The 13872-nt window shown below is 45.4% G+C and overlaps 1 protein-coding gene across 2 annotated transcripts in view; it reads left to right on the forward strand.

The window, feature by feature from the left end:
- The window catches only part of FAM184B (family with sequence similarity 184 member B), a 142248-nt gene that overhangs the window by 97349 nt on the left and 31027 nt on the right, over positions 1–13872 (forward strand). For both annotated transcript variants that reach the window (XM_088021235.1, XM_028087292.2), the window contains exon 8: positions 10975–11078. In XM_088021235.1, coding sequence (XP_087877361.1) covers positions 10975–11078 — 104 coding nt within the window. The remainder of the gene's footprint in view (positions 1–10974; positions 11079–13872) is intronic.

Consider the following 13872-nt stretch of genomic DNA (forward strand, 5'->3'; position numbering starts at 1 on the left):
GGTTGAGGAGGGAAGCCAGGATGCCCTGTGTTTTCCCCTCTGATGCCCAGACTGGGGGAGAATCCTTGAGTAGCTCTCTTTGCCCCACCCCCCACAAATAAGCCTGCCTGAGACGGCTAACGGAGCAGACCCGCACCTTCCTCGATGGGGCTGGTCCTTCTTGATCTGGGGCCACGCATCCTTCCTGATGGGGTCTGCCTGAGATTTATGCAGATATTTTCATCCTCCCTCAGTTTCTGAAGAACCAGCCTCATGAGCTAGCATTCCGCTGGAAGAGCTCCTGGCCTTGGGGACAGCTGAACTTTCCACCAGCACCCTATGGCATTTTCTGGAAAGATTCTTTCTCAAATATCCAACTATTTCTCAGCTCCTCACAGTGACTGTGGCAGGGAGATGGGACAGAGTTGGCTGGGCTCCTGAGTAATGGGATCCAGTGAAAAAAAAGTTGATAAGCTCAGGAAGATTGTGCATCGGCTGGGTTTTTGGGGGAGAATACACACACCTAGAGGTTCTACGTATGTCCCGGGGCAGATGAACAAGGGTCGGAGCTGTTATGGCGGCTCAGGCTTTCTCCGCCTCGTCCCCAGCCTCTACCCACCAAATGCTAGTAGCATTTCCCCAATAAAAATGTCCCAGCCAAAAATGTCTCCAGATGTTGTCCAATGTCTCCTGGGGACAAAATTATCCCCAATTGAAAACCTCTGATGTAATTAAAAATCCTGAGGAGGTTCAAAATACAAGTGCATGTTGACAACCATAGGTTGGTTCACCATGAAACTTGGCTCTCCTCCCGCCCTCCTTGGTCTAGAACATTGTCCCTCATGAGCCCGGTTTCTAGAGAGTGGTACACACCCCGCCTAGGGTGTGTGTGAATTGCACAGGGAACCTCAGGGAACATCAGTTCCATTTGATTCAACTCTACATGCACGTTATTTAGTCATTCCACAGTCATTTGTGGAGTACCTTGGATGGGCCAGACTCTGAGCTAGACGCTGGAGGAGAGAAGCATTCATAAACCGACAGCTTTAAAACCAAGTGAACATTTAGTAATAGAATTAAACATCTGGTGCTGTGTTTCTTAATTAGGCAACCATTATGTGCTTTGCAGGTATAGTTTGTTCTCTTAAATTGTTTTCTTTTCAAATAATTAATCCATATATGCGACACAGAATTTAAAGGTATATAAAGGCATACAGTGAAAGGCCTCCCTCCTCTCCCTAGCTCCCTGTCTGGTTTTGTTGTATTTTATCTCTTCTTGTATATCTGCTCAGAGCTATATACCATGCATATGCAAGCATAATTATGAATATATTTTTCTTCTACAAATGATAGCATACTGGCCTGTGCTCTACTTTTTCTACCTTAACTTTTCATAGCTTGGGGATTGCAACACATCAGTACCCTTCCATATCAACCTCATTTGTTTGAAAGAACAACTACCCAGTATCCCCTGTACAAAAAACTGTAATATATTTACTCTTTCCCTTATGATAGATATTTAGGTTGGTTTTCTCCATTACAGATACTGCTTCAGTGGATTGCTCTGTAGACGGATATAGTGTAGTAATAGTTAGGCAAGCCCCCTCCCCCCACCGCCCGCTGCCCCAAACAGACCCCTGGGCTCTTACTGGCTGGACAATCTTGGACAAATGATTTAAAGTCTCTTTGCTTGAGCCTCCTCATCTGTAAAATTGGGACAATGATATCACCTACCTCAGAGGGCTTTTGTGAGGCCGAAATGAATTAATATATATACAGTGTTGGAAAGCACCCAGCATGTGCAAATGCTCGGTGGGTGCTAACTTGTGACTGTAGAATTTTCTGGGTCCAGTGGCATGTGCGTCTCTAACTTTCATAGTCATGCCACATTGCCTTCCACCAGTGATGTCCCAGTGCACACTCCCAACGGCAGCACATGTGACTGTTTCCCCACAACCTGGCCAACACGATGCATTATAAAACTTTCGGAACACGACCCATCAGAGAAAATTTGGAATTTAATTCAAATGTTTTTGGCAAGCCAACTATATGCCAGCCAAGCGAGTCGAAGCTTGGCTTAGGTCCTAGAGATACAAAGTCCTAGAGAATTTCTCAGGCTGGTGGAGAGGCTGTGTGAGCAGCCCCCTGTGGTGCAGACATAGCAGGCCCTCCACACGGATGGACCTACAAGGGCCCATAAAATTTAAGTTTGTTCAAGACCCGGGAATTTTGATTTAGGCCATTGGCTCTTCTGCCAGAGCACTGCAGTAAGTCAAGAGAGATATAAATAATAATGTCACTTGAGAGCCGAGCTGTTTTCAGTCCACTCCCAGAACATACAGAGAGAGGGTTGCCAAGCCTGGGTGTGGCTCTGTCCCAGGCACAGTTACCTGGGACTTTGCCGAAACTTTTGTCCTGATCTCTCATGGCAAGTCTCTTTGATTCTCTTAGATACATAGTTTTTTTTCATTGGTTTTCAGAAAACCACCTCAGTCTTGGTAATTCTGAAGGGAAACTTTTTTTCTGGACGAGTCCTTTGGTGCCTGGGTCACAGTGAGCTGAGGCAAAAAAAGGTTGAAGTTTCCACAGATGCTCATGCCTGTACCTCTTTCCAGAAGAAAAAAGAGTCATTGGTGATTGTTCTTATTCAGGTCTTTTTGCCTCACCAAATATTTATTCGTGGTGTCTATGCAGGCTATGGTGGCCGGATGCTGGGGTCAATAAGGCCCAGTCTCGGTCCTTGGAGAGTTCCATTTCTAGCAGGAGAAATAAATATTTACTCAAATAATCACCTGGTACGATAATCACTATAATAATGGCAGGAAGATTCTTTGCAGCCAAGATGAGAGAGGCAGGTGTCTGCCCAGGGGAGTCCAAGAAGCTTCCACAGAGCAGTGACATCTGCTGCCATCTGCCTGAACCCTGAAAGTTGAAGGTGACTTCCCCAGGGAGGGACCAAGCAGGGAGATCCTTCAGTGAAAAGTCCCAGGGTGAAATCCCCGAGGTCTGGAGGAAGGGAGACAGGCACCCTGAAGCTCTCCCCGGCCTGGGAAGGGTCCCCAGATCACAGGAGGCCCCGTGCACTTTGCAGGGCAGGCTGGCACCATGTGGCATACCCGGTGGATCATAGGAATCCAAGGGCATCAGCTATCTTGGGGGTGGGCAGACAGACAACCACCAAGCTCTCGAACAACTGTGGTGAGCCCTCTGTGTGGTGTGAGTAGAGGGGTCTGCTTCTGTCTGACCTGGAGCAAGGCAGGCTGCCCTGAAGACTGACTCTGTGGAGAGATTCTTGGCTGAGAATTGGGCTGAGATTTGCTGAACCTGGGAAGACAGCATAGGGCGGGCAGCAGCTCCGGTCGGAGGGTTAGGGCCTGGATTCCACCCCAGCTTTCCCCCAGACCTGTTTGGGGGACCTCAGGCAAGTCCAAAAACCTGAGACCAGTTTCCTCATTACTGTGAGTAGCAGACACAGACCAGGCCCTGACTGTGTGCCAAGAACAATGTACTTTACAGAGCCAGACAACAACCCTGACAGACAAGTGTCATTATTATCCTCATTTTACAGGTAGGGAAACTGAGGCCCATGTTCCAAACTATGACGCCATACTGCTTCTCTTTAGTAAAATGGTGGTGATAATCCCTCCTTGGCTCCACACCCAGAGACCTGTGGTAATGAACGGAAGAACATACATGAAGGCACTTTTCAAAACTGTTCAAGAATCTATAAATGTAAGGTGACTTTATAGTATCTGTGACAATCCCCTGTAATCATTTCCGCAAAACCCCATTGCATTAGATGTTCTATTTTGAGATGTACATAATGCTACCTTTGAAGGATTGTCAACTGAACTTGAGAATGACTTTGAATATTCCCTTCCAGGAGATTTCCTGGGCATGGGTGTTCCTTTAAAATAGAAACAATCCAGAAGAGGTTAACGACCTGGGAGATGAAAGATGAAGACCTAATGTGAACGCAGGTTTAAAATAACCAGCCAGCTCTTTGCTTGGGAGAAGTTGGGAGGAGGCTTTGGTGATGGATGGTTGGAGGAGAAGCAGAACTATTTGTTTTTCTGTGCACACTTTATGCCCAGGCCACTGTGGCCCTGGACAGAGAGTGCTGGGCGGAACCAGAGCAAGCAGGAGTGTGAATTAGGGGTGGATAACTCCGAATACACCAGGGGTGGCTCAGGGTCATTCCTGTGAGGAACTCACTGAGATCCCAAGCAGATAACCAGGAAAGGGGCAGCTGGAGAATCTGTTCCATTTGAAGGTCGGAGAAGAGTGCGCCATTTACACGAGTATCAGTGAGCTTGAAAGCACTCGTTCAGCCAACTGTGGATCTCCAAGTTCATGTCCATTTGTGAAATATTCTGATGGCACCCTAGTGCCTCTTGAATGATATACTTTGACCTCAAATGCCAGGTACACAGGTAGGGGGAGAGAAGAGGGAAATATTTTTGACATTTATATGGTCTGTTGGTCCCCCCTGCTGAACCATAAGTTTGCTGAAATGAAGAACTATGTGTTCTTGGGGCGCCTGGGTGGCTCAGTCCTTAAGAGTCTGCCTTCGGCTCAGGTCGTGATCCCAGGGTCCTGGGATCGAGCCCTGCATCGGGCTCCCTGCTCCGTGAGAAGCCTGCTTCTCCCTCTCCCACTCCCCCTGCTTGTGTTCCCTCTCTCACTGTGTCTCTCTCTGTCAAATAAATAAATAAAATCTTAAAAAAAAAAAGAACTAGGTGTTCTTAATCTTTACCCTTCCAGCACCTAATACACCTGTATGTGGCAGATGTTTAGCACCATCTTGTACACAACTGATACATGATGTGACAATTGAATGAATGGAATTCATTAAGGGTACCATTTTGAGTCCTAGTAGTCAAAGGTTAGGTTAGGAACCCCTTCAAAAATTAGTCTTGGCTGGAGGATGATTTAGAAGAACACTGGGGTCCTTTCCAATTACTTGTGGAGGGGGAGGAGGATTCACCTTCTTTTTAGAAAGAATGCCCCTGTCTCTGGTCCTGGGGGATGGAAGAAAAGTGAATAGACAGAAAGGATTCCTGAGTTTACCTCCCTGTTGATTAGGAAAACAACCTTCGTCTCTCGGGTTGATCTTAAGTGTCTGTTTCACAGATATTTCTCATAGCCACGTTTGTACAACATGGTTTGAACTCACACTCAGTTAAGTCCCGATGCTGGCAGCTGAGGATCTTGCCAATATGGCGGTGGCAAGTACCATTGTGGTCACATGGAATCACGGGGCAGGCAGCGGGACAACCCAGGGGTCCGGTCCTCATGCCACCCTCCAGTGGTCATGTGACCTGAAGCAAGTTGCTGGACTACTTCTCTGATCTCACATCCTCATCTGTAACCCAAGGATGGTAGTGTCTTTCTTGGCCACCTTACAGAGTCCTGGGCATCCATCCGTCAATGTATGGAAATAGAAAAATGGGATGCAGCTGGGAGCCGATGTAGTCATCCCGGTGCATCACCAGCTTTTTATAGCATCTTCCACCCTCTCCTGTTTCTGGACTCCTGCCCAGGATGCCTTTAAATATATCAGTTGTTGATAAGGTGGCCCAGAAATTACATCCTGCGCATTTCCTTTCACGGCACTCACAGTGGCTCAGAGTACATTTGAAATTCTTTTTCATCTCTATAATAACTTTCGTGAGCTATTTGTCCATTATTCATATTGCTCCAAGTTCCTTTTCCTCTTCTCCTTGATCAGGCTTCATGTGTCTTTTCAAAAAGCCAGCTTTCAGATGCGTTGCGCGAATCTCTTCTTTTCTATCTCATTAATTTTGTCTTTTGTATCTCTTTCCTTCTGCTTACTTGGGGTTTATTCTCTTCTGCTTTTTCTAACTTCTTGAATGTTTTCTAATAAATACAGTGAAGGCTGTGAATTTCCCTCTAAGTGTATGTCTTTAGCTGTATCCCAGAGTTTACTTTTTTAAACCTACTTTCTTGTTGCTTTCTAATTTTATTGCATTGTCATCATCAGTCACATCATCTGTAGAATGTCAACACTTGGAACGTGGTGAAATTTACTTGTAGACTTCTGTGGGGTCATTTTTTTTTAAAGATTTTTATTTATTTATTTGAGAAAGAGAGAGAACGTGAGCATGAGCAGGGGGAGGAGCAGAGGGAGAGGGACAAGCAGACTGCGGGCTGAGCTGGGAGCCCAACAACTATGAAGGGCTCCATCCCAGGACCCCAAGATCATGACCTGAGTGAAGTCAGATGTTTAACTGACTGAGCCACCCAGGCACCCCTGTGGGGCCATTTTCAAATGTTCCCTATGTGATAGAAAAAAAACCTATATTCTCAGTTTGGTCATTTAAGTATATAATTGACCCTTGGACAATGCTAGTATTAGGGGTACAAACTCCCTGCATAATTAAAAATCTACATGAAACTTTTGACTACCCAAAAACTTAACTACTAATGACCTACTGTTGACCAAGAAGCTTTACCGATAACATAGTCAATTAACGCATATTTTAAAGTAAGCTAGGGAAAATAAAATATTAAAAAAATCATAAGGAAGAGAAAATACATTTATAATACTGTACTGTATTTCCTGAGAAAAAAATCCACAGATAAGTTGACCCTCGCAGTTCAGATCTATGTTGTGCAGGGGTCAACTGTATATTTGAATTACACCTTTGTGATGCATTCATCATATAATCTTGGAGAACTTGGATATCTTCTCCTGCCTCAGTTTTGTCCCCTTTAAAATGGTATGATACCGCCCATCTCATAGAGTTGAGGGCCTGGGAACACTTAGCACCATATAAATGTTAGCACTGATTAGTATTTTTTTTTTTTAGCTATTAGGTTTAGCTTATTTATTTTTATTTTTATTTTTTAAATTTTATTTTATTGTGTTATGTTAGTCACCATACAATACGTCATTAGTTTTTGATGTAGTGAGCTTATTAATCTTGTTCAAATCTTCTACATCCTAGCTCATTTTGTTTACTTAATATATCAGTTCTGAGAGGTGGTTATTAAATTCTCCATTACAGTTGTAAATTTACCCATTTCTCCTTACAGTTCTGAACATTTTGCCTGGTTTGGGGGCTTTATTTAGATGCCTACAGGTTCATTATTAGTTTTAGTGAATGACTCCTTTTATCAGGATAAATAACATGTTGAACTTAGCCAGTTCATGTTTATCATGATTACTGATACCCTTAGGGTTGCTTTTGCCAATATATTTTGTGCTTTCTATTTACCAGTACTTCTTTATAACCTCTGATTTTCCTTTAGAGACCTGGACCAATTAATTTTAATAATTACATATGTATTTATATTGTAGTATTATGCTATTTTGATTTGTTGCTGTTGTTCCACATTCACCATGCCATTTTCCCTAGATTATCCAGAACGTGTACTTATAACAGGTGTCTCACAAAGCTGTTTTGCTTAGACTGTGATATCTGCTTCTGAGCTTTATAGGAATTGAGAGTTATCCAAGATACTTTGAATGTCCCAAATACCTGAAAGTGGGAGGCAAAGGTGGGCCTTTTAGCTTATGGTCCACGCGGAGATTGCAAGCTGGTCAATGACATCATTTTTGAAAGTACACAGCAATGAACCAAACTCACTGGGCCCTGCAATGAATAACATGTCAGCCGGCTGGATTTTAGTACCCAGTTACACACACTAAAGAGAAAGGATTCAGGCAAAGGAAAATGACCGTGCAGCATGATCTCAATTACTGGCTGGAGGATTTATAATATTTTAAAAACTATATCTGGGATTACTTTTACCTTCCAGAAAGGCAGAAAGAGAATACTCCTATAACTAATACAAAGCAGAAAAAAACTTTCATCTGTTTTATTGATTGCTGAGTCTCTGGAACAGTGCCTGGCATATAGTAAATGCCAAAAAATATTTGTGAGCAAATTACAGTAGCAAAAAAAAAAAAATTGTTACGGGACTTTAAGAGCAGAGAGTATAATTGCAACAGAAGAATTGTGAAGGCTTCATGGAGGAAGTGGCAGTTGAGCAGGGCTTATTAGTAGGATCTAGAGATTAAAGAGTGCATGAGATAGATAGAGAAACAGACTACTAGAAATGATAGAGAAAACGGGACTCATTTTGGAAAAACATGGCATCATTGTGGGAGCCAGGTAAACACTCTATATTCAACTGTCGCATCCCCGTCCAGTGTCTGGCCTACAGTGGGCCTACACCTGGGTGGGCCATCAGAAGCAAAGAAGGACAGATGTGGAATGGGGAAGACCAAGGACAAATGTAGCCCATGAGGCTGAGCTTGAATGGTATTGGTTTCTGAAGCTGATGAGCCTCCAGCCCCCGGGATTTAGTGACCTGTAGGAGAATCCAGCATCCTTCCTCATAGAGCTAAACATGCCCTGGGCCCAGGAAATGGAGAAGCCTATGGAGGGTCCAGTGGGAGATGGAGGAGCTGAGAGCCCTAGGCAGCCCAGGCCAATCAGGTGAGCCAGCAGATCGATAACGAAGCGCATGAGCTGCCATAGCACCTGATGTCCTGCAGCAAGCATCCAAGCATGAGAAGAAAAAGGCACACCCATCTTCCAGATCTTACACAAAGTCATATGGTCCAGAACTATGCAGGGAAGGAAAGCCTGGAAAAGGCAGCTCTGGCTTAGCTAAGTTGACCCAGGGCACATCGCTCCAGAAGGGAAGAGGAGGGCTTTGATAGGAGGGGTGTGGGAGGCAGAGGGAACCCTTACTCTCCGATGGGCCATCACCTCTGGGCACCCTTCCACAGGCCCTCCTGGGCAAGATGGGCGATGACTTTCTGAGTGTCATCTCCACCCTGTCTCTGGAAGCAAGGGCTCTAGCATCACACGGTATCTGCTACATTTAGAGGCAACACAAATGACTCAAACAGAACTTGGAACTTAAGACTCATCAAGGCACAAAGGGCACCTGAGCAGAGCTGTGAAACACCCAATTCTGGGCCATGGGATGTAGTGGGAGCGTGAGGTGAGTGTGGGAGAAAAGGGCCCCCCTGCTCTCTGAGAGATTTGTTTCGTTTGTTCATGTGTTGTTTACTGAGTGTCCTCCATGTGACACACATTGTTTCTAGGAACCAGGGAAACAGCAGGGAACAGAGTAGAATCCCTGCCCCCATGCAGCTTACCTTCCAGGGAGGGAAATAGAGTGAAAGAGTAGACACATAATTGACATTAGGCCACAATCTGGATTTTGAGGAAGACATAGAGCAAGGTGGGAGGAAGAGAGAGGGGTGGTATTTTAGAGAAGGTGATCAGAGAACAATAATCCTGGGCAATATTAATTTGAGTATTCACTGTGTAGCTAATACTATTTCAAAGACTTTATATTTATTGGTTTATTTAATCCACGACAGCCTAATTTTCCCAAAGTTACATCCTTAAGAAGAAGAAGAACTGGGTGTCTGGTACCAGAGCCCAGGATTTAAGTCAGGAAAGGTCTCTCGGTTGTGGTGAGTGAAGTGAGGGAGCAAGGCATGCAAATATTACAGTGAAGAGCATTGCAGGCAGTGGAACTGCCAGTGCAGAGACCCTGGGGCAGGTGCATGCTTGTCGTTTGGGGAGGGTGAGACCAGGAGTTCAGATCTGGACATGTTGCAGTTTGAGAAGCTTATTAAGCACCCAAGTGATATCTGGAGGACAGTTGGATATTCAAGTCCAGACTTCAGGGTAAAGCTTGGAAATAGATTAAATTTGTTTGTATTCATGGAACTATATGAGATGCTAGTGAGAGAGAGGTGGGGAGTGAGAGAGAGAAGTCCAAGGACTAAAGTGTGAGGCAGAAGAGCAGGTGGCTTGAGCAGAAGAGACCAAGAAGGGGCAGCTGGCGAGGGAGGAGGAAACCCAGGAGAGAGGACTGCATGCAGGAGGGAGTGACCAGATATTTCCAGTCCTGTAGGGAAGCTCAGTTAGCTGAAGCCTGAGGAGTGACCACTGGATTTGGCAACACGGAGGCCATCATTGGCCTTGATGTTGGTGACCTTTAATAGACAGTAGAGTACCTGGAAGGGCAACCAAAACAATTTCATGCCAGGTTGAGAGGGAATGGGAGCCCCATGCCCCATCCTCCATCCTCAGCTCTGCCCTTCTGAACTCTGTGGGCCCCAGGGACATGTCCCAAGGTCTCTGGAGCACAAGTTGAAAACCACAGATGTAACCAACCCCTTTGTTTTACAGTTGATGAAGTTCTGGGTCAGAAAAGGGAAGAGACTGGCTCAAGGCCATGCAACTACTTAGTGGAAACTCCAGGCTGCAATTTATCATTATTTAATGAGATTTGCCAGTGAAGACATCTGTTCCTCGCCTGTCTTGTTATAGTGTGTTCCATAGACAATGGTTACTGTAACAAGTAGACAAATCAAAAGAAGAATGTCTTTTTCACCTTTTGTCTCTGTGGAAAGGGGAGAATGATAACATGAACAAATTCAATTCATAGAAAATTCCTAGGCCTCAGTGTTCACTCATGGTTTCCATATTCTCCCTCCCACCACACCCCGTTTCTCAACACGTATGGTCATTCAGCAGGTTCCATGTTCTCTGATCCTATGTCCTAAGATGTCACGGGCTGCCGCCTTAAAATGGGCATTGTAATAATAGCAGTTGTTCACACGGACCAGTAGCTGTTGCTGGGAGTGTTCTCTGATCCTCATAGCAGCCCCAGGATCAGACTACCTGATTGCATGTCCCATTTCCACCACTCACTGATGGTGGGACCCTGGACAGCTTACCTACCATCTCCGTGCTTGAGTTTCATCAGCTGTGTGAAGTGCTTGGTCAATGGAAGACAGAATACAGGGATACAGGCTCCTAAGCCAGGCACTGTACTAGACAATGAATTGTCCCAGGCCTCATCATGCCAGGCCTGTGGACTGTGCACCGATTGTGGATCGCTGGGGACTCTTTCTCCTCTGCTCTCTGGTTTGATAAGCCTGGGTTGAATCAGGGAAGTGTGCTCAGTCTCATCTTGCAACTGTTTTTGCCTTAGGATCCATGTTTGAAGCTGAATGAACCTCAGAACCTGCCCAGAGGAGAAGAGTATCAGGATAAGTTAGCAGCCGAGGAAGGAACCAGCAGTGACGAAGAAGAAAGGTACAGGAGGACATGCAGCCTTGCAAGCGCTCCAGTGAATGAGGACTCAGATCTGGAAGGATTCATTCATTCATTCATTCATTCATTCATTCATTCCTCAAGTGTTTATCACTGCTGCTTGCTTCACACTTAGGAAGGGAACAGATGTGTTTTGTATGTTCTCAGTACAGCTATGGGCTTAACGCAATTTATCTTATTCCATTGTTACATCAACCTAGAGAAGCCGTTTTATAGATTAAGAACTGAAACTCAAAGAGGTTAGTAAACCTGCCCAAAACTCAGGTCTGGATTGGCCCCAGATCTCGTCTAAGTTTTCTTTAACTAGGGGAAATGGGGGAGCTTTGTCACTGATGGGAGATGCCCCATCTCTGTCATCTATATTAGTCAGCTTTTGCTGCTGTAAGAAACATTCCCAAAATATCAGCGATTCTTAACTCCTAGGTCAGTTACCTGTATCTTGGCTCCTGCCTGAGGGTTGGGTGTTATTGCCTGCCAAACTGTAGGTAAAGTTCAAGTCTCGTCCACATGCTTGCTCATTCTGGGCCTGAGACTGAGATATTATCCCCTGTCTAGAGCATGTTGTTGTCATGGTAAAGAGAAGAATCTCAAAAGAGCTAATGAAAATAGGCAGTGACTCTTAAAGCCTACACTCAGAACTGCATCCTCTCATTTCTAGTCATATTCTATTGGCCAAAGTAAGTCACTTGACCAAAATTATCACTGGACAGAGAAGAATATGCTGTCCACATGTCCTCTAGTCAGCTCTGGTTGCTGTAACAAAATACCACAGATTGTGTGGCCTAAACAACAGAAGTTTGTTTCTCCTAGTTCTGGAGGCTGGGAAGTCCAAGGACAAGGTGCTGGTCCACTCAATTTCCTGGTGAGAACTCTGCTCCTGGCTTTCAGATGGCCATCCTCTTTCTGTGTCCGCACGTGGCGAGGGAGGCTGGGGGGTGGGAAAGAGAAAGGGTGGTAGGGGAGAGGTCTCTTTCATGTCTCTTGTTGTAAGGGCACTAATCTCACCACGAGGACTCCACCCTCGTGGCCTAATCACCTCCCCAGAGACCCTTCTCCTAATATCATTACATTGAGCAATAGGTTTCAACATATGAATTGGGGGAGGGGGCATAAACACTCAGATCATAGCCTTGGGGAAGCAGGGTATATACCCCTAAACCAGACCACAGCCTACAGCCCAGTGAACTCCCAGCTACTAATACTTCCACCGAAGCCTCCAGATTTTGCCTCAGGATCTATGAGGCACATAAGAACAGCAGTGAAGGAGGATAGACTCTGGAGTCAGGTCTCCGGGTTAAATCCTTACTGCTGGCAGCCACAAACCTTGTCCTGTTTATAACTCACATTTCCAAAGAGAAAGAGAGAGTCTTTCCTGAAACTATGGCAGAAATTTCTCTAAGGTGCCCAGCTTGGGTCACATGTCAATCCCTGAGCCAACCACTCCGGCCACAAAGATGGAGTACTCTGACTGGCCGGCATTTGTGACACATCCTCCCCTGGGCCCGTCTGAGGATGAGGGCAGAGTGAGCTGCACCTGAACTCTGTGGACTAAAAAGAATCACATGGAAAGAGGAAAAGTTTTCCCAGGGAGAGGATGCTGGGCAGACCAACGGCAGGTGGAGATCACAACAGCCTTGTCTTTTTCTCCCGTGGTGGCTGTATCAGTAAGGGGTTGTCCTCAACTATTGAAGCAAAAAAGGAGGTGCTCTGGAGGCCACTCCCCACAGGGGTTTTGGTGTGAATAGAAGAGCTAAGCAGTGACAGGGAAGGACTAGAAAGGTTGCCTGAGTTCTAAGGTCAGTAGTTGCAGAAGAGAACAAATGCAGTGGCTCTTTGGGGGCAGGGTTGCATATTTAGTGGTTAGTCTTATGGGGAATGCTGGTCAGGACACTGGACTTTTTGGCATGGTGGCTCTAAAAAGGGATGTGGCTTTTCCATGGACTCAAGGTCAACTTCAGAAGAGCAGGTTAAGATCAGCTTTAATGGGCAGGGATGGGGGACATTAGGAGAGTCAGCTCGCTTCGTGATGGGTGGCAGGATGAAATTGGCTGCTTAGGAAGAGGTGAGGAAATTTGAGGCAGTAGAATGGGGTCATAGAGGGAAATCCCATTAGTGGTGTTCCAGGGAGTAATGATAGTGATGAAAATAATAATAAATATTTATTGAATGCTGAAGTGTGATAAGCACATTAAAACGATTAGTCCATTTAATCTTCAGTACGCAGGTACTATTATTGAAGTGCCTCGCTTTAAAGATGGAGAAAACAGAGGAACAGGGAGGTCAAGTAACTTACCCAAGGTTACACTGCTAGTATATGGACTGGATGAGTGTCTTTGATGCCAGAATCACAGTTTTAGCTACATCTAATTTAGGGCAGCTGAGCTGTGCAAAATGGAGAGCCACAGGTTTTCCACCTTTCCAGGGTCACTTGATCCTTTAATAGTTGGTAATGAGAACTGAAGCTTGCACTTCCAGCAATGTGCTTCCAGTCTGGCTCGAGTTCCTCTTTCTGTAAACAGCTATAAAACCGGACAAAACATATGAATGCACTCTTGAGTAATGGGACAATATGCAGAGGACTGTGTTCTTGAGAAGGGAAACATGAGTCGAATCCCACCATCACCCACACTTGCCCCCACTTTTCTGCCTGAGGGGAGTTGCCCACTGCAGCAAAGGAGATAGAGTCAAGCTGAGCTGAGAAGACAGACACCAGAGCTGAGGGCTGCTAAAGTGGCTGGAATGTGTAAGGTAGAGTATTGGAAGAGATGGTCCTAGG

Source organism: Eumetopias jubatus, unplaced genomic scaffold, assembly GCF_037043125.1.
Source record: "Eumetopias jubatus isolate StellerSeaLion01/CBP00866 unplaced genomic scaffold, mEumJub1_p1.0 scaffold_2, whole genome shotgun sequence".
Lineage (NCBI taxonomy): Eukaryota > Metazoa > Chordata > Mammalia > Carnivora > Otariidae > Eumetopias > Eumetopias jubatus.